Source organism: Neofelis nebulosa, chromosome 11 (genome assembly GCF_028018385.1).
Source record: "Neofelis nebulosa isolate mNeoNeb1 chromosome 11, mNeoNeb1.pri, whole genome shotgun sequence".
Classification (NCBI taxonomy): Eukaryota; Metazoa; Chordata; class Mammalia; order Carnivora; family Felidae; genus Neofelis; species Neofelis nebulosa.
Genome location: NC_080792.1, coordinates 84,839,981 through 84,862,898, shown reverse-complemented (window position 1 = coordinate 84,862,898; position 22,918 = coordinate 84,839,981). Strand labels below are relative to the sequence as shown.

Sequence of the window (22,918 nt, the reverse complement as noted above, 5' to 3'; positions counted from 1 at the left end):
CAGTTAGCTGTCTTTTGACTTTGCTTATGGCGTTTTCCACGTGTAAAAGTTACAGAAGATTTTATGGACTCAAATGTATTGATCTTTTTTCACATCTGGATTTTAAGTCATAGTTGGAAGGCCTCCCCCCCCCCGCCCCCACACACAAGCTATGGAGGAATTCACCCATATTTTTTTCACCACTTCTGGTTTTGTCATTTACATCACGTTCTCATCATTTAGGACTTTGTGTTTGTGTATGGTGGGAGGAGTGGATCCTGGGTCAGATAAGTACATAGAACAAAATATTAGCCATAGATGGCAGGCACACGGGTATTTGCCACGCTTGCACCTTTTCTCAAGGTTTGACAATTTGAAAGATAAACAGGGGGCAAAGCGAGCGAGGCAGTTGGCTTAGGTGGACAGGGGCGCCGGGGCCCTTTAAGACGGGCCCCGCCCACCCCGGAAGAGCTCGTCCAAGCCCCGCCTCCCGCCGCGCTCCGCCTTCTCCCCGCCTGCGCCGGCCTAGCCCTCCGCGGCCGAGTGCAGTCACGTGAGCCGGGCTGCGGTGCCCCGGTCCGCGCCGTCATGGTGGCCCCGATGTACGGCTCCCCCGGCGGCCGCCTGGCCCGGGCGCTGACGCGGGCCCTGGCGCTGGCCCTGGTGCTGGCCCTGCTGGTCGGGCTGTTCCTGAGCGGCCTGACGGGCGCGATCCCGATCTCGGGGCGCCAGTGGGGGCCCGACGGGCCGGTCCCACCCGCCTCCCGCAGCCGCTCGGTGCTCCTGGACGCCGAGACCGGCCAGCTCCGACTGGTGGATGGCCGCCACCCTGACGCCGTGGCCTGGGCCAACCTCACCAACGCCATCCGCGAGACCGGGTGAGGGTTGGTCTGACTCCGCGCGGGACCCGCTGAGGGAGGAGGTTGCATGGACACCGGGCCTCTCGCCTGCCCCTAGAACGGGGCCCCTGTCTCCCCGAGGGTCACTTTTCCCGCCCCTGAGACTGCAGCACAGCCATCCGGACCGGATCCCTGGGGCTAATGCAGCATCTCTCAGCTCATGGGGACCAGTCCCTGGCCTTGAGCCAAAGGTGACAGTACCTCTGTTACCCTAGAGACCAGATCCCTGCCACCCAGGCCCCAGTGACTCCATCTGGATCAGGTCCGCGGAGCGCCGCCCCCCTCCCCCCATCTTGGGCCCGAAGGCTGGTGATAGCTCTTCAAGAGAGAAACTCTCATCTCACTTCCTTGGTTGTGGTGACTTACCCCATGGGTGCCAGCTTCCTGCCTCTGTTCTAGAACCAGGGCAGCGGGACTGAGCCTAGATTGTAGGCCAGTGGGAAAAGCGCGAGGTCCCTAAATTCACATAGACCCAGATAGTGTGTTTGCTTGGGCTCTTCTCCTTTCTCTCCTCTCTCCCGGTCCTCTCTCCTGATCCTCTCTCCTCTCTCCTGGTGCTCTCTTGCTTGGCCAGATAGTATGGAGCCAAGTGCTCGGTCCTTGGTAGTCACGATTGCTGTCCTTATCGCTGGGCCCCCGGCTGTCGTTCTGACTCCCTTGCTTGTCTGGGCTCCCATTTCTGTGATTCAGATTTTGGATGTGCTCCATCGGGAGGTTGAGTGGTACCCTCTCAGGCCCTGTACCAGGGCTTGTGCCCATTCATTCATTCATTCACTCACCTGATGTACTTGGCTTTGGGGACACAGAGCTGAGCAAGGTGAGGGTCCCGATTCAGTGGGGAGGCAGACAGTGCCAGGAGGGAAACCTGAGCCCGTGGGCGTGGGGAGAATTGCCTAAAAGCCTTGTCAGCAGGGCTCAGGCCCTGGATCAAGGCTGTGTTGGGGATCCTAGTGAACCCTAAGTTCCCCTCTACTGCCCTCCCACTGCCTCCATCCACTTTGCTGGCATGCATTAATTCCTGCAGGTGTTGGGGAGATACAGAACGTGGGAGATACAGAACGTGGGAGACACCCCCATTCTGGTGCTTTGTGGGACTTGGGAGGGTATCAGGTAGACAGAGGGGACATTGTGAGGAAGGGTTTGCTGCAGACACAGCGGGTGGGGCTAATCTGGGAAGGCTCCCAGGGAGAGGAGGCCACAGGGTGGGCTAGAGTCTATGGCAGGAACTAGGGCTCTGTGGCTCTGTGACTCTGGAATCTGGTTACCCTTTCTCTGCTGACTCATACGTGTTTTGGGCCCTAACAAAGCCAAGAGGGCCTGACAAATCTCTGCCTGAGTGCTGGCTAGGAAGGAGGCACAGAGGTGAGGCCCCGCATAGGGCAGGGGCTTTGTCTTCAGGAGGCCCCCACTGGGCTGTGTTGCTCTGAATTCTGGAAAACAGAGGTGGAGAGAGGACTTCCTTGATTGTGCCGGATGGAAAGGTCTTTCAGGCCCAGCTCCTTTGCTCTGCGACCTTTGCTCTGTGAAGGGTAAATCCCTTCACCTCTCTGAACCCATTCCCTCCTCTGAAAGGAAGGGGGGGGGATTTCAGTGGGGTCACAGAAAGCATCTCTGTTTACTGAAAGAAGGAATGAGTGAAAGAAAGGAGCAGGTGCCCTCTGCCCCATTTTACAGTTGGGGAAACTGAGGCCTAAGGCAAGAGGCCAGGTCTCTTCTGTACTTCTCGCTCTCACCTCCCCTTTCCAGCATCCTTTCGGTCCAGTCTTCCCATTTAGCACTTGGGACCATGATGTAGGGAGAACTGTACCAGAAGCAGGGAAACTGAGGCCCTTCAGAACAACCTCTTAGAACTCAGAGGTAAGACGAACTACATGTGGGGGTTTCCTGGTCCCTGATCAGCAGAACCACCGAACTGTGGGTGACTGTCTCATTTTTCCAAGGATGGAGGCCAGGAATTTGACTCGTCTTTTGTTTACCTGGACTCGGGATCTCTCCTCCTTCTGTCCCCCAGATTTCGCCACAGGATTGTCTGGCTAAATTCCATTTCCTCTTCCCACATAGTCTGCCCTCTCTCAGTTGTGCTGTATCTGACCTTGGACCGATACTCTCCGTGAAGTCTGAAACAGTTAGGATTGGGTGCGTGGGCATCTGAGCTGCCTCAGGAGGCAGAGCCTTCGCCAGTTTGGCTCTGACCTTGGTGCTGGGGAGGCTGAACCCTCCAGCCTTACCTTTTCCCCCTTCCTTGACACCCCCCTCCGTCAACCAGCTGCTTGATACAAATCACAGATCACCTTGGAGTCAGGAAAGGAAGAGAATACCAATAAGAGGGAATTAACCTGTTAAGAGGCAGAGAACCAGCCCAAATCCACCAGCCAACAAGCAGAAGCTTGTGAAGTGGATAAATACCATCCAACTGTTCTTGGAAGTCAGAAAAGATAATCATATTCCATTGAGAATGAGGAAGGAGTGATAGCCCCAGATGAGGTAGGGTGGCCTACATACCGAGGGTGCCCAGGGTACCCTATACCCCGAAGCGGGGCATGGTGGCCAGGGGAGATTTGTGACCCCCAGCTCATCTCACAGGAATGGGCTGGTTTTTCTCAAACGTGGCCTCTTTAGACCCTGGAATCGTCAGGCATTAGGCACCGACAGCGTAAAATCACAGTGTGGCCCATAGACTTTACAGAAAAAACAAAAAAAAACCGGAGGGAACAGATCAGTGTGCCAACTTTTTATTTTTGTCGAAGGAGTGCATTAAGAACAAAACAGAGAAGCATTTATTGACCTCTGTCAGTTTTATCTCCTAACAGATCAGCTCTTTTAGAGCCAAATAAGCAGAAAGGACGTGTTCTTTAATAGAGAGCAGTCTAATGGGTACATTAAGCTTCAGAAATGCTCTTATCAGTGGTTTTCTCTTGACCGGGGACCGGGGTAGAGTTTGGCAAAGTGGTCAGCACAACAGGGAACCTAGAGGCTGTTTGCCCAAATTCAAGCTTCCCCGTTTTACCGATGGGGAAGCTGGGGCTGGAAGGGCAAGGACGTGTGGTATGAGGCCGAGTGTCTGCCTTACTGTCAGAGACATTTGGGGCCCTTCGCCTGCCTCATCTCTGTGGTGACAACCTTGGAAAAGAAATCATTTGATGGGTGCCCGGGTGGCCCAGTCGGTTAAGAGGCTGACCCTCGATTTCCGCTTAGGTCCTGGTCTCACAGTCCGTGAGGTGGAGCCTGCATTGGGCTCGGGCTGACATCGCTGAGCCTGCTGGGGATTCTCTGTCTCCTTTTCTCCCTGCCCGCCACCCCCCCCCCCATAAACAAATACATATTAAAAAAAAAATCATTTGATTAGGCCCAGGGCCTGTGGCAACAGAGGGATCCTCAGAGATCAGCCTCAGGGGCTCCAGCCCTGAAATCTGGTGACTTAGAACAAAGCCCCTTGAATGGGAACTCCCTCCATGCAAAGTGTTCTGGAAATAGGCGGAAACCCATCAACCTGGGTTTTCTGAGGGCAAAGTGAATACAACCCACCTAAATGGAGTCACCTCAGTTGCCCTTTGGAACAAGGCCGCACACCAGGAGATGGGGGGGGGGAGGGTGGTGGGGCTATCGCTTCCTGCTGCTTCTTCCTCGTTTCCGTTCTCTTTTAAGTTTTTGGAATTATTATGCAAGTAGTCAATTGTATTAGACAGGTAATTAATTATTATACAAGCAATTCTTGTGGTAAAAATCCCAGCAGTCTAGGAAGTTAAGACAGGATGCATGAAGTAAATATATAGCCCCATAGATAACCAGTGTTAGCTCTTTCTTCCAGAACTTTCTGTGCATAAATAGGCCTAAGTATGTATGCCTATGTATAAGCATAGGTATGTGCGTGTGCCCGTGTATGTGTGTGTGTGTGTGTGTGTGTGTGTGTGTGTGTAAAACGCTTTCACACAGACCAATTGCGCTTCTCTAATTAAAAAAAATCTTTTTTAAGGTTTATTTGCTTATTTTGGGAGAGACAGAGACAGCATGAGCGGGGGAGGGGTAGGGAGAGAGAGAGAGAGAGAGAGAGAGAGAGAGAGAGAGAGAGAGAATCCCAAGCAGACCCCGCACTGTCAGCACAGAGCCCAACGCTGGGCTTGAACTCACGAAGCCATGAGATCATGTCCTGAGCCGAAACTGACAGTCAGACGCTTAACCGACTGAGCCACCCAGGCTCCCCTAACTTTTTTTTTTTTTAAAGGAAATTCTTTTTTTAAAATGTTTATTTATTTTTGAGACAGAGAGAGACAGAGTGCAAGTGGGGGAGGGGCAGAGAGAGAGGGAGACACAGAATCGGAAACAGGCTCCGGGCTCTGAGCCGTCCGCCCAGAGCCCGATGCGGGGCTCGAACTCACGGACCGCGAGATCATGACCTGAGCCGAAGTTGGACGCTCAACTGACTGAGCCACCCGGGCGCCCCAGCTAATTTTTTTTTTTTTTTAACGTTGCCTCTGACATCTTGTCATCACATGGCACTCTCTTCCCATCAGAGCAGTCTCCCTGTTATGTCATTACCTGTTTACATGCCGACCCCTCCCCCCCTCCCCTGCATTGGCCTTTGGAAGGCCGAGCCTGCTTGTCATTCATTTCTTGGCGCCTGGTACCCAGTAGGCTCTCAACGAGGCTTGCTTGCCCAAAGTATCAGGCGTGCACATTTTGATCGTCTTTTCCTCTCCAGAGCCCTCTCTGGGGCTGAGCTGTTCCGGGCCTGGAGCCCTTCCGGGGGCTTTTTAGCCGCCTCCCCATGAGGCTGTCCTGGCTGAGCCTGGCTGTGCCCTGTTTTGCCTCACACTCTCATTAGTGCCTTCCCGTAGCCCTCATTTTCTTCGCAGGAATTGCCTTAACCAGCGTTTCTCCCCTAGGTACAGAAGTCACCTGGGTGAATAGTTTGGTGTCCTTGGAGCAAGGATGAAATCCGGAACCACACGGGAAAAGATGGATAGATTTGGCCGCACACACACGAAAACCTCTGTGTGGCAAAAACAAAAGCGAAAAATCAATGAAAACGCAAACATATTTTCAGCGTTAGTGACAAGCGGAGGGCTAATGTGGACGTAGAGAATTTCGCAGATCAATAAGCAAAGATAAACACAAGGGAGAAAAGAGTAAAGCGCGTGAACCAAAGAGCTACAAATGACCAATAAAAATGTAAAGACAAGTGCAATTTAACCGAGGAAAGGATTACAATGAAAACAACACGATGGAATTTTTCCACCATTGCCCGAGCAAAGGTGGGAAAGATTGATAGGAATCATTCCCAGCCAGGAGTGTGTACCTTGTGACGAGGCAGCCTGTTAGTTAGCCCTGCCCCAGACCTCCTGATCAGAATCTGCTTCTGAACAAGGCCTTTTAGCGACACGGATGCACATCAGAGTTTGGAAATGCTGCTTCCCAGGGGGATTGGGAGCCAGCCTGCCTGGAATTGAATTTCGGTTCTGCCCTTTGCCGGCTCTGTTTCACGCTGTGGGTCTGCGGACCTGGTCCGCTCCATGTTTCTGGGAGCAGCGGGCTGGCTGGGGCATGTTCTCAAGTCAATAGCAGAGGCATTTTTTTTTAATGTTATTTATTTTTTGAGAAAGAGAACCAGAGTATGAGCTGGGGAGGGGGAGAGAGAGAGAGGGAGACGCGGAATCTGAAGCAGGCCCCAGGCTCTGAGCTGTCAGCAACAGAGCCCGACGCGGGGCTCCAACTCATGAACCGCGACATCACGACCTGAGCCGAAGTCGGACGCTCAACCGACTGAGCCACCCGGGCGCCCCAAAGGAGGCCTCTTGAGGGCTGATCTTATAACTGGCACACGGTCATTTCCACCCATGTTCTGTTGGCCAGAGCAAGTCCTGTGATGTGACCGAGCCCAAATCAATGGGGCGAGGAAGCGCTTGGCCGTTGGTGGGAGGGACCACAAAGTCGCACAGCAGAGGGCACAGATACGGGGGGGCGAGGGCAGTAGCACAGGCTCCCGCAGCAGTGACATAACTCTGTGCCTTAATTTCCTCCTCTTGTGTGATGGGGGGTGGGGGTAACCATGCCGACCTGGTAGGGTTGTAGGAGGGTCGCAAGGATAAATGAGTCCGTACCTAAGAAGTGACTAGAACAGCGTCTGGCACAGCGGAAGCCCTCACCGGATGCTGGCTGACGTGATTGTGGGGGGTGGGACGTGGATTGGTACGGCTTTGTGGGGGACGGATGTTTGTCAGTGTTTATTGAAGTGACAAAAACATGTGCCCTTTGACCCAGCACTCCTCTTGATGGACATTCGCGCGAATGGCCGTTCCTCACTATGTTTTTCAGGGTTTACCGCTAGAGATGGCCGTGTGCCCAGCCGGGGGCTGGCTTTGCATCTGTCCCCGCGCTGACCAGGTGTCCCCTCTCCTCCCCGTCTAGATGGGCCTTTCTGGAGCTGCGCACGAACGGCCGCTATAACGACAGCCTGCAGGCCTACGCGGCGGGCGTGGTGGAGGCCGCCGTGTCTGAGGAGGTAAGACCGGACTGGGGGGCGGGGAGGGGGGGACCCGGGGCTCCTGCCTCCCGTCCCACCCAGCGTGTCCCCCAGGGAGCTTTGAAGGGCTCTGGTGGTGAGGCGTGTGCCCCTACCTCCCTTCTCTCCCTCACCCCAGCCCCGGGCAACCCTCCTGTGTAGATTCGCGTATTGTTAGCAAGGTTTCATATGAACGAGTGGTCGCCTGTGTCTGGCTCCTTTTACGCGGTGTCATGTTTTCAAGACGCATCCACGTTCTAAAGTATATCGAGCCTCGCTCCTTCTCGTGGCCACGTGATTCTGTATCGTGTGGATAGAGCCCATTTCATTCATTCGGTCGCCCGTGGACGGACACCCGAATTATCTCCCCTCTCTTACTTCTGGTGACCTACTTGTACTTCATGTGATGAATCCCCAGGCAACATACCTACTAATCTGCTTTACTTGATTTGGGGCGCTGTGAAAGGGATCTCATAAATTTCGGAAGTCAGCCCGGGTCACAAGTAGGTGAGGCTGTGGAGTGACAGCCATTCTCCCCGCCCCCCGCGTGGGTGGAGGTATGAAGCCCGCTTTGGAAAATCGTCGGTCAGTAAAGAGCGGAGGCTGCCCACGCCCGGGGTTCCAGCGGCCCCAGTCGTCGGGTGTGCCCGGGGCGACCCGAGGACGCGCTTGAGGGGCTCAGAACTGCCTTAAGGTGGCAACAGCCGAACGCCCCTGGCGCGTGAGTGCCCAGATGGTGCTACGGTGGCAGGGAGCCGATGACAGGGCCTTGACAAGGAGTGAGCCGCCGAGCTGCGTCCAGGTGCTCGGGGGCGAGAGGGAAGAGCATGCGACAGACGACAGCACGCAGTGGGATGCTCCTTTATGAAACTCACGCTCCTTGTCGTGATACCCCAGCAGCACTTTGGGACGCCCTCCTGGGATCCCAATGTCCAGGGAGCTGCTCAGACGCTGGGTCGGGCCTGTGCTGCTTGGGGCGCTCGGTGGTGAACGAGACCTGATTCCATCTCTCAGGGGGCCCGTAGCCTTCCAGGAGCAGCGGGGCAGGGCCACAGGGCTCCCCTGTAAGGAATCCCCAACACGTGTGCCCGGAGCTTTGCCCGCGTTCTCTCCCTGATCCTGCTCACCCCACCGAGGCCCAGAGAGGGGAGATTACTCACCCAGGGTCACACAGCCCATCAGCAGGGAAGCCAGCACTCAGACCCGCCTCTGTCCGCCCAGAGGTTCTGCTGCCTCCCCTACTGGCCCCGGGGGGCTTCCCGTGACTGGCCACTGCGTCCTATCCCAGGCTGTGTCCCCTGCGCCCAGGCCAGAGACTGGTGTAGGCCAGGCACTTGGCAAATGCTTCTGGAAGTAGGGGAAGGCTGCATGGTCGAGGGGGCATCTTACCGAGGCCTCGAGGGCTGAGTAGAATGTGAGGGTGTTTCAGGGAGATGAAGGCAGAGTGGGGGTCCCTAAGCGATCAGTCTCGGGGGACTGGGTGCCGCCACGGTCCCCTCACTGACCTGTCTGTCTTGGGAATATTTCCGGTGTGAGGGGCGTGGCCCAGTGAGGTCCGTGCTTTGGGAAATGACACATCTACACCTTCCCATGGTTCGAGTCTTGACTCTTTGATTCATTACCTAGAGGACCTCGGGTAAGGTCCTCGCACGCCTGTGCCTCAGTTTCTGCAGCTATGAAGTAGGGATGTGCTGACAGAGTGCTGTTAATGCTGGCTACGGGCAACCGGCCACTTCTCCGTCGCGCTGCAAGTTAGGGGACTTCCCTCCCCCTGCTGGAATGTCACTGGGTGGATTTGGGATTCCAGGTCAGGTCTGGCTGATCTTGGCCGGCCTCCCCCGGGCTTCTGCAGTCAGCTGACAGGTCAGCCGGGGCAGCCGGGTGACCTAGAATGGCCTCATTCCTGTGCCTGGGGATGGGCTGTCTGCCAGCTGGGGTGATGGGGCGGCGTGGTCTTTAGCCTCCCAGGAAGGTGGTCCAGGCTTGCTCGTGTGACATCAGAGCAGCGGGGGTGTGGAGGGCCTCTTGAGGGCCGGTTGAACGGGCACGCGTTCTCTTGCCCACATGTCGGTTGTGAGTTCCTTGCTGTGTCCTCGGGGCTTAGGATGGGGACACAGTAGGTGCGTGAACGCACCAGCTGACTGAATGGGGACGTAGACTGGGCGTCTCCGGTAACGGAGGAGGCCCAGTCTGAACAGACTTTGAACGGTGAAGGCTTTCAAAGGAGGGAGGCAGCCCGAGGCTCTGGGCCCCCGAAGGGACGAGAGCGGGGTGGGGGGAGGAGAGCAAAGGTGCGGAGGGGGCCTCCCAGGGCGCCTGGGCTCTTTGGCGGCTCGCGTGGGGGCGAGGCATCGGAGCCCGAGTGGGGGGCCGGCTGGGTCCTCCGCGAGGGGAGCGGCCCGGCTGCGCCACCCCTGCCCCCACCCACCTCGTCTGCGCCGCAGCTCATCTATATGCACTGGGTGAACACGGTGGTGAATTACTGTGGCCCCTTCGAGTACGAAGTCGGTTACTGCGAGAAGCTCAAGAACTTCCTGGAGACCAACCTGGAGTGGATGCAGGAGCAGATGCAGCGGAACAAGGGCTCCGCTTATTGGCATCAGGTGGGCGTGGCCCCCGTGCCCATTGGGCGGGGCGGTGGGCGGTGCTGCTTTGGGGACCTGACTCTGCTGTGGGTGCTGTTGCTCTGACCGCCGGCCTCCCACCCCTCTTCGCCGGCCCTTTCCCCTCACTCTCTCCTTCATCCTCCCCTCCATCAGTCAGGCCTTCCTCTTTCCTTCCCTCCCTCTCCAGCCACCCGTCCACTCCTCCATTTGTCTGTCCATCCATCCAGTCTTCCCTCCTTCCCTCTCTTCTTCCCTTTCCCTCTATCCCTCCCTCCCATCTGTCCTTCCAGCCATCTCCCCACCCACCCATCCGTTTATCCATCCACCTACCCATCCAGCCATCCACCCATCTACCCACCCACCCATCCACTTCTCCATCCAGCCATCCAGTCTTCCCTCCCGCCATACTTCCCTCCCTCCCTTCTGTCTTCCTTTTCCCTCAATCCTTCCTTCTCTCCCTTTCACCTGTCTACCCATCTGTCCATCTTCCATTCATCCTTCCCTCCCTGTCCATCCTTCCCTCCCACCCCGCCCTCTGTATGTCTGGTTTGTCCACACATTTACCACCCACAAGCTTCTCCCATCTTTCACTCTCTTCCTCTCACCCATCTGTTACCCCCACCCATTATACCCCACCCTTCCCGCCATTGATGTGCCCCATTGGGTGGTCTGTCTGTGTCCTTGTGCACCGTCTACCCATCTGCACACTTCCCCCCTACACCCCCTCCCATTCACTTGCCCAGCTGTCTGTCTGACCAACCACCTTGTCTGCTTTATTCCTCACCTTCTTCCTGGCCATCGGTCCTTGAAGCACCTGTCAGTGTGAGTCTGTCCATCTGTAGCTCCGTCATGCCTGCCCTCTCTCCCCATCTTAAATCTTGCCAGGGGCTGCCCTGTTCCCTGGGGATCATGCCCACACACCTTTTGCACCTTCTCTGTCCCCAGCTTCGTCTCTTGCTGACCACGCTCTGTGCTCCAGCCTCCCTGACCTCCTGGTTCCTTGAACCCTCCTCTTCCCTCAGGGCTTGTGGCCCGCTGCTCCCTCTGCCAAGAGCACTTCCTCTGCCTGGCTCGCCCCCCACCCCTCACCTCTGTCCGGTCCTCACACTTCCCTGTGGTGCTCTAGTGAGGGACTCAGAGTCTGTCTTCCACCGCCCGTGAGGACAGGCAGGGATCACATCTACTTCGTTCACCAAAATACTCCCAGTGCCCAGCACAAGGGCCGGCACATAGTGGGTGCTTTATATGTAAGGGATTGCTGAATATTTATAGATGAAGGAATGGGTCTGTCTTGTCCTGTCTGCCCATCCAGTCTATGCACCTGATTAGACATCTGTCCTTCTGTCCACCCTGCCATCCATCTGGACGATTGCTTCTCTTTCCTTTCCTTCTACATAACTCAGTGGCCACCCATCCATCTTTCAGTCCTGCCTGCCTGTCTGTCTGTGTAGCTTAGCCTTTTGCCCATCTGTCCATCCATCTTACAGATGCTAGGTGTATGGTCAAGGCCCTACGGGGGACACAGTGATGATCTCCCTGGTTATAGAACAGTGACAGTGACAATGGGGAGAAGTCAGTTACAAGACACATGCCCTGAGGCAGCAGCGCAGCCAGTAGCTAAACTCAGAATTGGGAGCAGTTGACAATGGGTCAGGGCTGGCTGGGAGGCTTCCTGGAGGAGGTGGCTTTGAACTGGGCTCTTAAGTGGGAGTGATTTAGGTTGGCGCAGGGAAGAGACATATAATTAAGTAAGTAATGGCAGGAAGGGTGGGTGCTGGGTAAGAGGGGGGTCAGGGCTGGCTGGAGCCATGAGGGTGCACCTGGGCCGCTCCTGCTCTGTCTGGATCCCCAGACCAGAGCCCCTCCCACCGCCTCACCCTCCCTCTGCCCCTCCCTCAGGTGCGGCTGACCCTCCTGCAGCTGAAGGGTCTGGAGGACAGCTATGAAAGCAGTGTGACCTTTCCGACTGGGAGGTTCACCATCAAACCCTTGGGGTTCCTGTAAGTGCCACCCCCGGAGTGGACAGGGTAGGGGAAAGGGCCCCGCGCCTTATAGTCAGACAGACCTGGGTTCCAGTGCCCGTTCTGCCGCTGCCTGGCCTGGCCTCGCACCGCTCGGCTCACCTTCCAGAGCCGCAGCTTCCTCCTCTGGGAAAGGGGTGTGTAAGTGCACTCCCGGCAGGCACGGTGACCCTCTGGTGCCCGGCCCTGCCCAGCCTGTTGCAGCTTGCTGGGGACCTGGGAGACCTAGAGCCAGCCCTGAACAAGACCAAGAGCAAGCACGTCATGGGCTCTGGTTCGTGCTCCGCCCTCATCAAGCTGTTGCCTGGCCAGAGTGACCTCCTGATCGCCCACAACACCTGGAGCTCCTACCAGAACATGCTGCGCATCATCAAGAAGTATTGGTTCCAGTTCCGGGAAGACCCCCAAGGTGGGTGGATGCGGGTGTATCTGCGCGCGTGGGCGCGTGTGGGCGCGCGGGGTGGGCTGGAGGGTGGGCGGAAGGTGCGGGCCTCGGCCCCACGCGCGCCGCGGGGCCGCCCTCAGAGTTCGTCTCATTTTTAACACGTCTGTTTCCTTTTGGTTCGTACTTCACAAGGTGTGTCAGTCACCCGCTGCTGTGTAACAAGTCAACCCCAGTGTAAAACAACCGAAGCTTGAGACCCAGCCATTCACTTGTGCTCGCGTGCCTGTGGGTCGGCCGGGTGGTTTTGTCATCCGGGGCCAGGCAGGCCCGGCTGATGGTGGCCGGGTCCCTGATGCTTCTGCGGTCAGCGGAGGTGGGACGGCCGCATTTGCCCGTCTGGGGCTTGGCCGTCAGCTGGGTGTTGGGGTGGCCGGGCCGGCCCAGGCTCCTTCGTGTGACATCTGGGCAGGGAAGCGTGGGAGGCCTCTCGAAGGCTGATTGAAACCGTTGCTCAAAGCAAGTCAGGTGACCCGCTCAGGTTTGAGAGGTGGGGAAGCAGAGCCTGCTGTCTGAGGTGAGGAATTGGAGGGTCCCACTGCAGACGGTATGGGTGCGAGATCGGGAAGAATGATGGCCATTTGCGCAAATGCTCAGCTGCGTGAGGAGCGTGCGAGTACGTTCTTCCTGTCCAATGTGAAAAGTTTGCAACTAAGGCCCAAGTGCCCCAGAGTGGCTCCCCGCCCACCGATTCCTGGCCCCAGCGCTGCAACCCCCCCCCCCGCCCCCCCGCCCCGAGGTAGCCACTGTCACATGTTCGCAGTGCCTCCCTCTTGGCGACCCTTAAAAATCAAATGTTGCCAGGAGGAGGCGAGGCGGTGGGGAAACATACACCCTCCTCCTCTGCTTACGGGACTGGGGCTTGGTGCTGCCTCTTTGAAGACGAGCCCAGCCGGCCTCTAATAAGATTCAAAACCTGTCTCTCCCATGGTCCAGCAGTTCTTGGCTCGGGTCTGTCCCTAGAGAAACATTGCGACTTCCTGCACAGAGCCCGGGTACAAGGATGTCAACTACCATAATGGTTTGGAAACAACCTAATGCCCGTTAATTTCAAGTAAATTTCTGAATTGACTGACACGTGTACAGAGAAGTGTGAGCTTCATTCGTGTGGAGCTGGGATGTTTGCGGCTTGAACGGCCCCGGGTGCAGCACCCACATTTGGCCTCACCCCAGCATGAGCTCCCTCTGACTTCTTACAGCACAGACGAGGTTTGCCTGATCTCGAACGTCACGCGAGTGGAAACACGCGGCATGTGCTTGCCTGTGTCTGAATTCTCCCGCTTAGCGTGATGCCTGTCGGGCTCGTCCATATTGTCACCTGCAGCCATAGGTCTCTCCTTTCCGTTGCTGTAGATCCGTGAACACTGTAATGTCTTTTTAAAAAACGTACGTAAGGGGATGCCTGGCTGGCTCAGTCAGGAGAGCCTGCGACGCTTGATCTCAGGGTCGTGAGTTCGAGCCCCACGCTGGGAGCAGAGTTTACTTCAACAAAAACCTACATAAGTTATACACATGTTACAGAAAATTGGAAAATACAATAAAACATTCACATAGAATCACAATCACTTTGAATGCCGCACGACCCCTGGGAGATCGTTTCGGAGACTATTTCGTTATGTTTTTTCCGAGACTGAAATATACTTTATTTTTCCATTTGCTTTAACTGATTTGTATTATGCTAGTAACGTGAATACATTCGTGCGGACACAAATTCTAGCAATGTCGATGAAGAAATACATCTCTCCCGTGAAACCCTTCTCCCAAATTCCAGACCCCTCCTAAAAGGACACCTGTTGCCACTTTGGTTTGGAGCGTCTAGATTTTTTGGATGCCTTTATAATGTGTATGTATGAACCTTTTTTTTTTTTTGGTTAAGTCTTTATTTTTTATTTTTATTTTTATTTTATTTAATTAATTTGTTTGTTTATATTAAATATAATTTATTGAGGATGGCACCCGTTGGGAAGTCTTTATTTTTTAGAAAAGCTTTAGGTTTACCGATAAATTGAGTGGCTGTCACAGAGAATTCCAGTATACCTTCCCACTCCTTTCTCCTATTATAAACATGTTGCATTGGTGTGGTGCATTGGTTAACAGTTGGTCTACCAATATCTGTATGTTACTATCAACCGAAGTCCTTAGCCTACATTCAAGTTCAGTCTGAAAAGTATGGTCGTACGGATTTTGGTGAATGCACGATGATGCGTATCCGCCTTTATGGTATTATACAGAAGAGTTTCACTGCCCTAAAAAGTTTGTTTTCTGTCTGTTTTTTTTTTTTTTAAACTTAAATGAGATCATACCATATGGATTGTCTGCAGCTTGTTCCCTTTGCGCAACAGCTGGCCTTGGAGAATTTTTTTCTTAATTTTTTTTTAATGTTTATTTTTTGGGGGGGAGGGGCAGAATGAGGTAAGACACAGAATCGGAAGCAGGCTCCAGGCTCTGAGCTGTCAGCACGGAGCCTGCGAGATCGTGACCTGAGCTGAAGTCGGACGTTTAACTGACTGAGCCACCCAGACGCCCCTGGCCTTGGAGAAGTTTTGATAATTGCCATGTTCAGTCCACCGATGTGAAACTTTAAACTAGGTCTTAGTTGAGGACTTGGGCCATTTCCAGGTCTTTGGTGTTTGCAAGACAAGTGGGCCCCCAGGTAGAAACACTAGGTTAAAAGACGGGATAATTAAACATTTTAGTCTCAAGATGCACACAGCCAAACTGCCTCCAAAAGTGGCTGGGCCAGTTTACACTTGTCCACAAGGCTGGGAGGTATCAGCTTTCCCCTCAACCTTGCCAGCACTGGGTGTTATGGTTTTTTTCCATTTTTGACATTCTGATGGGTCATAAATGACATCCCGGACTGAGCTTTTTTTTTTTTTTTTTTTTTTTTTGTATTAACTTTACTGATGGTTAGTTTAAACACACGTGTAGGATGTATATATTGATGGGTTTGGACAAACACAGGCCGTCATGTAACCGCCACTCAGTAAAAGCAGAGAACACTTCCGTCCCCTTGGAAGGTCCTTGTGCCCTTTGTAGTTATCCTTCCGGCAACCACACCCCTGATCGCCTTTCCATTACATTAGTTTTGCCTGTTCTAGAACTTCATATACACCCCCCCCTGATTGGAGGCCTACTGTGTACTGCCGTGGGCTAGACGCTCTTCACCTTGGCACTCTTGGAAGTTAAATCCTTAAAGAAAAGGGAATCCCTGCCACTTTCGACAACATGGACGAACCTGGAGGGCATTGTGTGAAGTAAAATACGTCGGACACAGAGAGACAAATACAGAGAGAGGCAGGGGGAGGGTGAAGCAGGGGGACGTTGGCCGAGGGCACAAAGTTTCTGTTCTGAGATGAGTAAGTTCTGGGGATTCGAGGTTAACAACTGGGTTGTGACACTTGAAATTTGGTAGGAGAATAGACTGTAAGTACTTTAACCCACATGAGATGGTAACTATGTGAGGTGATGGGCGCCCTTGAGAGCTTGACCGTGGGCATCACTTCACAGTGTGTGTGTGTGTGTGTGTGTGTGTGTGTGTGTGCCGGGTGCCTGGGTGGCTCAGTCAGTCAAGCGTCGGACTCGATTTCGGCTCAGGTCATGATGTCACGATGGTGAGATTGGGCCCTGTGCTGAGCGTGGGGCTTGCTTGGGATTCTCTCTCTCCCTCCCCCTCTGCCCCTCCCTTGCTCTCCCTCTCTCTCTCTCAAAACTAAACTGTTACTAAAAAAATTTAAAAAGGAAAGCCAAAGTGTTCTAGTAAACGAAATATATTTTTAAAGAAATGTGTGTGTATGTATATCTTTTTTTTTTTTTTTAATTTTTTTTTTTCAACGTTTATTTATTTTTGGGACAGAGAGAGACAGAGCATGAACGGGGGAGGGACAGAGAGAGAGGGAGACACAGAATCGGAAACAGGCTCCAGGCTCTGAGCCGTCAGCCCAGAGCCCGACGTGGGGCTCGAACTCACGGACCGTGAGATCGTGACCTGGCTGAAGTCGGACGCTTAACCGACTGCGCCACCCAGGCGCCCCATATATATCTCTTTTTCTTCTTTTTTTTTTTTTGCTACTGGCTTTCCTTTTTACACATGCACACACAGACGCGCACACACACACACACACACAGCAAAGGCATGGTTTGCTACACATCAGAACGGATGGAGGCCCCCCCTGAGGCCTGCTGCTCCCCACCTGGAGGCTCTGTGTCTTGGGCGGGGGGCGCAGGGGTCCCCGGATGGGCTTATCTGACCTGCACCCCTATCCCCCGCTGGGCTTACTCTCCCCCCCCCCCCCCCCCACAGTGAACTCTCCGCTGGCTCCTGGCAACAAGCTGGTCTTCTCATCCTACCCTGGCACCCTCTTCTCCTGTGACGACTTCTACATCGTGGGCAGCGGGCTGGTGAGTGTCCCTCTCGTGTCGCCTTTCTCCCCGGGGCTGCCGATCCCCAGTCCCTGCCGGGGCTGCACATTGTCTGCTCCGCGATCACCCCCTCAGCGATCCGTCGCTGGTTTGGGGGCCCGTTTGCGGTTTTGTTCGTGTGTCTTTAGCATACGCCGTCCCTCCCTCCACCGTGACCTTGCTGTTTCTCGTGCTGCCTCCCCTCTTGCCTTCCGCACACTCCCTCTAGCCCGGCCAGGTTTTCTGAATAAATGTTGTTTCCAATGTGTTGTTTTTAATCGGTTTTCCTGGCCGGGGTCCAGACTCGTTTAGAAATCTGTTCCTGGCATCCCCGAGCCGGGGCATTGAGCCCTGAGATTGCAACATGCGGAGGAGAAAAAACATCGCTTTAAAATAATACCCTCCTCGCAGAAGGTGCCAGTTCCCGGGGTGGGGTGGGGGGCGGCGGGGAGGGGCTCCTTCCTTCCCTGTTGCTTTCTGAGAGAAGCGTGGGGCTTAGCTCCCTTAAATGTGGAAGGAAGCGCGAGAGGGCCAGGTCGTGGGGGCGGGGACCCCCTTGCTGCGGTCCTGGTGGGGAAAGGAGGGTACAGTCTGGGGAAGGACAACTGAGAAGGTTTCATCCAGTTCCCTGGCAGGTGCCCCGGCAGGAAATTAACCTTCCAGCAGGGTCCTTAACTGTTTCTGTGCCACAGATGCCTTTGGCAGGTGAGGGGATTGTGGACCCCCTTCTCAGAGTAACGTTTTTAAATGCATAAGCCAGAATATAAGGGATCACAAAGGGAACCAATTATACTGAAACGCGTTGCTCGCAATACCACGTAAGGAACCTTTGCACGTTGTACACCTGCTGCTTACTGAACGCACTGAAGGCCTGACCACCGTGACGTAGAAGGAACGGGGAGCAGAAATGATATCCTGAGCGAGGTGCCGCCCTGTCGCATGCGGGGCAGACATCTGTGACCTCTCTTGGTGACGGTCTCGGGTGCCACTCGTGCCGCGGGGAGCTGCCAGTGGAAGGAGATGCCGAGTTTCAGTTCGGTGGAGGTGGGAACAGAGAGGCACTGTTTTCCCCTCCCAGTCTGCGGCCTCCCCTTGTCCCGCTCCCGGCTCAGAGCCCCCCTGCCCCGAGAGGGGAAACCGCCCTCCGGGGCTTTCCGGGCCACGCCGGTCCGAGTTCTGGCAGTGGCTTTGGGTGCTAAGAGCGGTAGAGCGAGGGACAAGGAAGGGACGGGGTGGAAGGAGTGGAAGAAGGTGTTCCCACCCGGGCGTTGCTATCACGGATTGGTGTGAGAGCCGGAAGTTCGGTGATCGAATCTCGGCCCATCCGCTTACCGGCCGTGACCTTTGGCACGTCCCCTGGCTGTTTCGGGCCTCACTTTACCTTTCAGTAAAGAGGGGCATCAGAGGTCCTGCCGCGTTTTCCTCAAGCCCCCCCCCGACTTGCCCTACAGAACTGCAAGGCAGGTGTAGAAATGGGATGCCGTCTCTCTGGGGAAAGATTTGACCGACTTGGTCGGGAGAACGGGTCCAGAGGAGCAGCACCGTGGGCTCTGTCGGGGGCTGTTCTCCGGGACAAAGCTGGATGGGTGATTGTGAAGCCCCCTCGGCGCTCAGCCAAGGAACCAGTGAGGAACGCGCACCCAAACCAGGACCCGGGGTTTCCAAAAGCTGTGAATAACCAGTGTGCGGACCACGATTGGGGCAGCGTTGCCACTTGGTGGCAGCGTGCTCCGGTCGTAAGTCAGGTGGCCCTTCAGTGCAGCGTCCCTTCTGCTCTCCCACAGGTGACACTGGAGACCACCATTGGCAACAGGAACCCGGCCCTGTGGAAGTACGTGCAGCCCAAGGACTCTGTGCTGGAGTGGGTCCGCAATGTCGTGGCCAACCGCTTGGCCCTGGACGGGGACGCCTGGGCGGACATCTTCCAGAAGTTCAACAGTGGCACGTGAGTGGGCTTCTGGCACTGTGGCCTCCTCATCCCCGAAATGGACCAACCCCCCCCAACAGTCACGCCCCCGGGGACCTGACGTGGCACCAGGGCCACATACCTCATGGTTCTTCCTGGAGTTGGAAAGTGCCTTAAAGTCTTCTCCCTTGTCTTATATTTAGGGAAACTGAGGCTCAGGAAAGGAAGGGCTTTGCCCCTCTCCTGCAGGCTCTTCTATCCAGGGACAGGCTCTAAGAGGGAGGCCAGGAAGAGAACCTGGAATATGAGAGCTCTGGGGACAGGGGAGGGCTGTGTGAGGAAGGGGGCATGCGTGGATGAGGGCCTGTGAGCCAGGGACACTGGAGCTGGACGTTGCAGGGCCTTGGAAGGTTGGGCAGAAAAATTGACTTCTGTTCCAATAAGCACTGGGGAGCCATAGACTCCTCTGGAGCAGGCAGACAGTATGATGAGAGCTGACGACACCTGTTCAAGCTGCAACGTCAGGGTGACAATCAGACAGCCGGACATCCCCCTCCCCACCCCCACCCCATGAGTCCTGACTCCGCGGGCCACTGGGGCAGTGTCCCCAGGGTGTGTTCAGTCCCCCTTCCTTGGGCACGGCAGGTACAACAACCAGTGGATGATTGTGGACTACAAGGCGTTTGTCCCCGGCGGGCCCAGCCCTCGGAGCAGGGTGCTCACCGTCCTGGAGCAGATCCCGTGAGTACTGTGGGAAGGACGGAAGGGTGTTCCAGGCAGAGGGAACTGCCCAGGCAAAGGTCTGGAGGCATGCTGGAATGTGTGTGGGAAGGCGAGCATCTGAGGAAGGCCAGGTGGGAGAGGGGAAGATTCGGGACGCAATCTACCCCGGGGCAGCGGGGAGCCATCAGGGGTTCTGGAGCAGGGCAGCGCCCACAGGTGCTCCTTTTCTCACCAGTCTTGCCCCGTCTGTCTTCTCGGTCCCAGGGGCATGGTGGTGGTGGCCGATAAGACCTCGGAACTCTACCAGAAGACCTACTGGGCCAGCTACAACATCCCGTATGTCCCCACCCCTGCCCCATACCCGCCTCACCCTTGCTCAGCTCTCCGGGCTGGCCAGGGGTCCTTCCGTGCGTGATCTTTTCAACCCGTGGAGCAGAGAAACCGCTCTGCCCTTTCTTTGGCCAGAAAAGCCCTGCCGGTCTGGGGGCTTAGGTCTGCACCCACGGCAGGGTGGTGGGGGTTGGCCCGGCTCAGGTGCCCACCCCTGCCGTGGCTCCCTCGCCGTGTGTCCTGTAACTAGGCTGCGCAGCCGCAACCTCTTGGCCCTCTGTCCTCTGCCAGACGAGAGATTTGACGCTTACGACCCCCTCCCGGCAGCCACGGCCACTGTTCCCATGTCACAGATGAGGAAACTGAGGCCTTGCGCGAATGCCTGCCTTCCCTGAGGTGCCTTCCACAGCTGTTCAGTGGCGAAGTCAGCGTCTGAACCCATGTCTCTGGGACTGCAGAGCCTAAGCTTGGTCACCTCACCAAGCCGCCCCCCCCCCCCCCCCCCCCGGCCTCAACGGAAGACGTTGTTGCTGTCCTGTCGTGGTTGTTAGTGATCATGTTCTGGAGTGACCGCCCCCCCCTCCCCCCGCCCCCCGCCTCCCGGGCCACAGCCAGCGCGGTCAGAGGCCGGGAGTGACCCTCCTTGTGCCCCGTAGGTACTTTGAGAGCGTGTTCAACGCCAGCGGGATGCAGGCCCTCGTGGCCCAGTACGGGGACTGGTTCTCCTATGACAGGAGCCCCCGGGCCCAGATCTTCGGGCGGAACCAGTCGCTGGTGCACGACTTGGACTCCATGATCCGGCTTATGCGGTGCGTGGGGCAGCGGGAGCCCCGAGTCCCGTGGGGGCTTTCTGTGCGCTTTCCTGGCCCTCGTGTGACCCTCACGGCGAGCCGGGGGGCCGCGGGGCGGCGGCCAGCTGTAGCCGCGGGTGCGGGAGCCCCGTGGCGCTGTCCTCCTGTTCCGGGCGAGGGTGCCGGGCAGCTGTGGGGTGGGCCATCCCGTGCCGGGCACCGTGCCCGGTGCCAGAGAACCCGCACCCAGCAGGGGCGCCCTGGCCGTGGGAGGCGCGGAGCCCGTCAGGCGCGCGCACCGATGTGGGCATGAGCTCAGGCTGGCGGAGCCCCGAGAGATGCCAGAAGGGGGCAGGATGGGGCATCTAGCCCGGCTTGGGGTTGGGGGCGGCCTGAGCAGAGACGAGACGCTGAGCAAGGCACGGGCAGGTGCAGGGGTGAGGGAGGCCCGGGCGGCGGGGTTGGGGGGCGGGAGCGGGCACCTGAGGGCGGGTGGCTTGTCCCGGGGCTCTGCCGCCACGGGGAGCCCAGCCCCCTCCTCGGCCCCCTCTCCCCGGCGCGACTGATGCCCCCTCCCTTCCCTCATCCAGGTACAACGACTTCCTGCACGACCCACTGTCACTGTGCAAAGCGTGCAGCCCGCAGGCCAACGCAGAGAATGCCATCTCGGCCCGCTCCGACCTGAACCCGGCCAACGGCTCCTACCCTTTCCAGGCCCTGCAGCAGCGCTCCCACGGGGGCATAGATGTGAAGGTACGGCCCCGCCCTGGGCCTGGGGGCTGGGGGTGGGCTTGGGGAGGAAGGGGGGGGGGGCGGTGACGGCTCAGGTCAAAGCGGATGGCAGGACAGGAGGCAGGGTCGGCGCTGGGCTGCGGTCGGGGTCAAGATAGGGCTGGGGGTCGGGGCCCTCTGGATTGGGGCGGCTCGGGGCCCGGCCTGGGCTGGTGCTCAGCGGCCTCTGCCCTGGCCCCCAGGTGACCAGCATGGCCCTGGCCAAGGCCTTTCAGCTTGTGGCGGCCAGTGGCCCCACGTGGGACCAGCTGCCCCCGTTCCAGTGGAGCTCCTCGCCCTTCAGCGGCCTGCTGCACATGGGCCAGCCCGACCTCTGGAAGTTCTCGCCCATCGAGGTGCGGTGGGACTGAGCCTCCGTCTCGGCCCCACTGACCCCCGCGGGGCCACCACGGGCCACTGCCCCTACCTCCCACCCGCCCGCTCCGTGGACTTTGTCACCTGCTGTGCCCAGATCTGGGACCCGGGTCTGCCAGGGTTACTCTCATCTGGGTCGTCTCCTAGGTGGGACACGGGGCCCGCCAGGGCCCAGCACTGACTCGTTCGCTCCCCGTAAGTGGGCGAGTGCCGCCCTTGTCCCCTGCCTCTGCACCTCTCTCTCTGCCCCGTCTGCTTCTCTCTCTCCCCCGGCCTGGGGCCCTGTCCTCATGCTGCCCTCTCCTCAGGGCTTGGGAGGGGTCCTCGGATGGGGTTCGGGGCCCCTGCTGGGGCAGTGGGGGACTGTCTGGGTCCCTGCCTCCCAGTGTCATTCCTGCCAGTGGCTCTGGAGCTTGTGGGGTTTCGGCCCCGAGACCTGGGCGTTGCCTCTGGTTGGCATCCGTCCTGCCACCTCCCGCCCCTGCCCCCCTTGGGAAGCAGCCCCCTGGTTTCCCTCCTGGGCGGCTTCCCTGAGGACAGAAACTTGAAAACAAACAAAAACCAAAGTTTCTGGTGACTTGTGGCTGCAGGGGTGTGTGTCCTTCTCTTGAGGGGCAGACGAGAGTGTTGGCCTCGTTGGCTGTAGCCTCGTGCCCCTTGCCCCCCGACTTGGGCCTGCCCTTGGCCTCTGGGCCGTGCCCACAGCTCCCCTGCTGTAGGAACCAAATCGCAGGCTGTGCTGCCCGTGGCCCCTGTGCTGTGCTTTTTGGGGCAGTGGGGAAAGCTGGGTTGCTGCCTTTTCTCCTCTCTGGTTTGGGTTCTAGACCATCCACTCTTGCATTCTGTTGTCCATTCTTCTGTCTATCCACCTATCCATTTATTCATTTGCCAACCCTCCTATCTGTATCTACTCACCACCCATCCAGCCATCCATAGATCCATCCATTTTCCATCCATCCATCCATCCATCCATCCATCCATCCATCCATCCAGATGTTCACTGAGCACCTACTTTGTTCTGGGTCCTGTCCTGGGGCCTTCTGAGCCAACAAGACTTTCCCAAGTTCCACTGTGGGGTACTACACAAGACGAAACAGAGCCTGTCACCGTCTGACCTTAGCCGGCTGGTCGACCCCAGCCTTCAGCTCTCGTAGTGGGCGGAGGGGTCTGCCTCA

At 56.9% G+C, this 22,918-nt stretch overlaps 1 protein-coding gene across 1 annotated transcript; it reads left to right on the top strand.

The window, feature by feature from the left end:
* Positions 1–509: 509 nt before the first annotated feature.
* On the top strand, positions 510–22,320 carry PLBD2 (phospholipase B domain containing 2). The gene is made up of 12 exons (XM_058691198.1): positions 510–857; positions 7,284–7,377; positions 9,822–9,980; positions 11,883–11,983; positions 12,199–12,413; positions 16,750–16,847; positions 18,632–18,792; positions 19,399–19,494; positions 19,741–19,812; positions 20,463–20,615; positions 21,188–21,350; positions 21,572–22,320. The coding sequence occupies exons 1-12, from the start codon at positions 568–570 to the stop codon at positions 21,737–21,739; spliced, it is 1,770 nt and encodes a 589-aa protein (XP_058547181.1). The 5' UTR covers positions 510–567; the 3' UTR covers positions 21,740–22,320.
* The last annotated feature ends 598 nt before the right edge of the window (positions 22,321–22,918 follow it).

Bases quoted from the DNA above. Each gene is read 5' to 3' on its own strand.
- PLBD2 (XM_058691198.1), top strand. From the start codon at position 568: ATGGTGGCCCCGATGTACGGCTCCCCCGGCGGCCGCCTGGCCCGGGCG. The intron at 12,414-16,749 runs GTGGGTGGATGC...CCCCCCCCACAG, and splicing joins GTTCCGGGAAGACCCCCAAG to TGAACTCTCCGCTGGCTCCT. The intron at 18,793-19,398 runs GTGAGTGGGCTT...TGGGCACGGCAG, and splicing joins CAGAAGTTCAACAGTGGCAC to GTACAACAACCAGTGGATGA.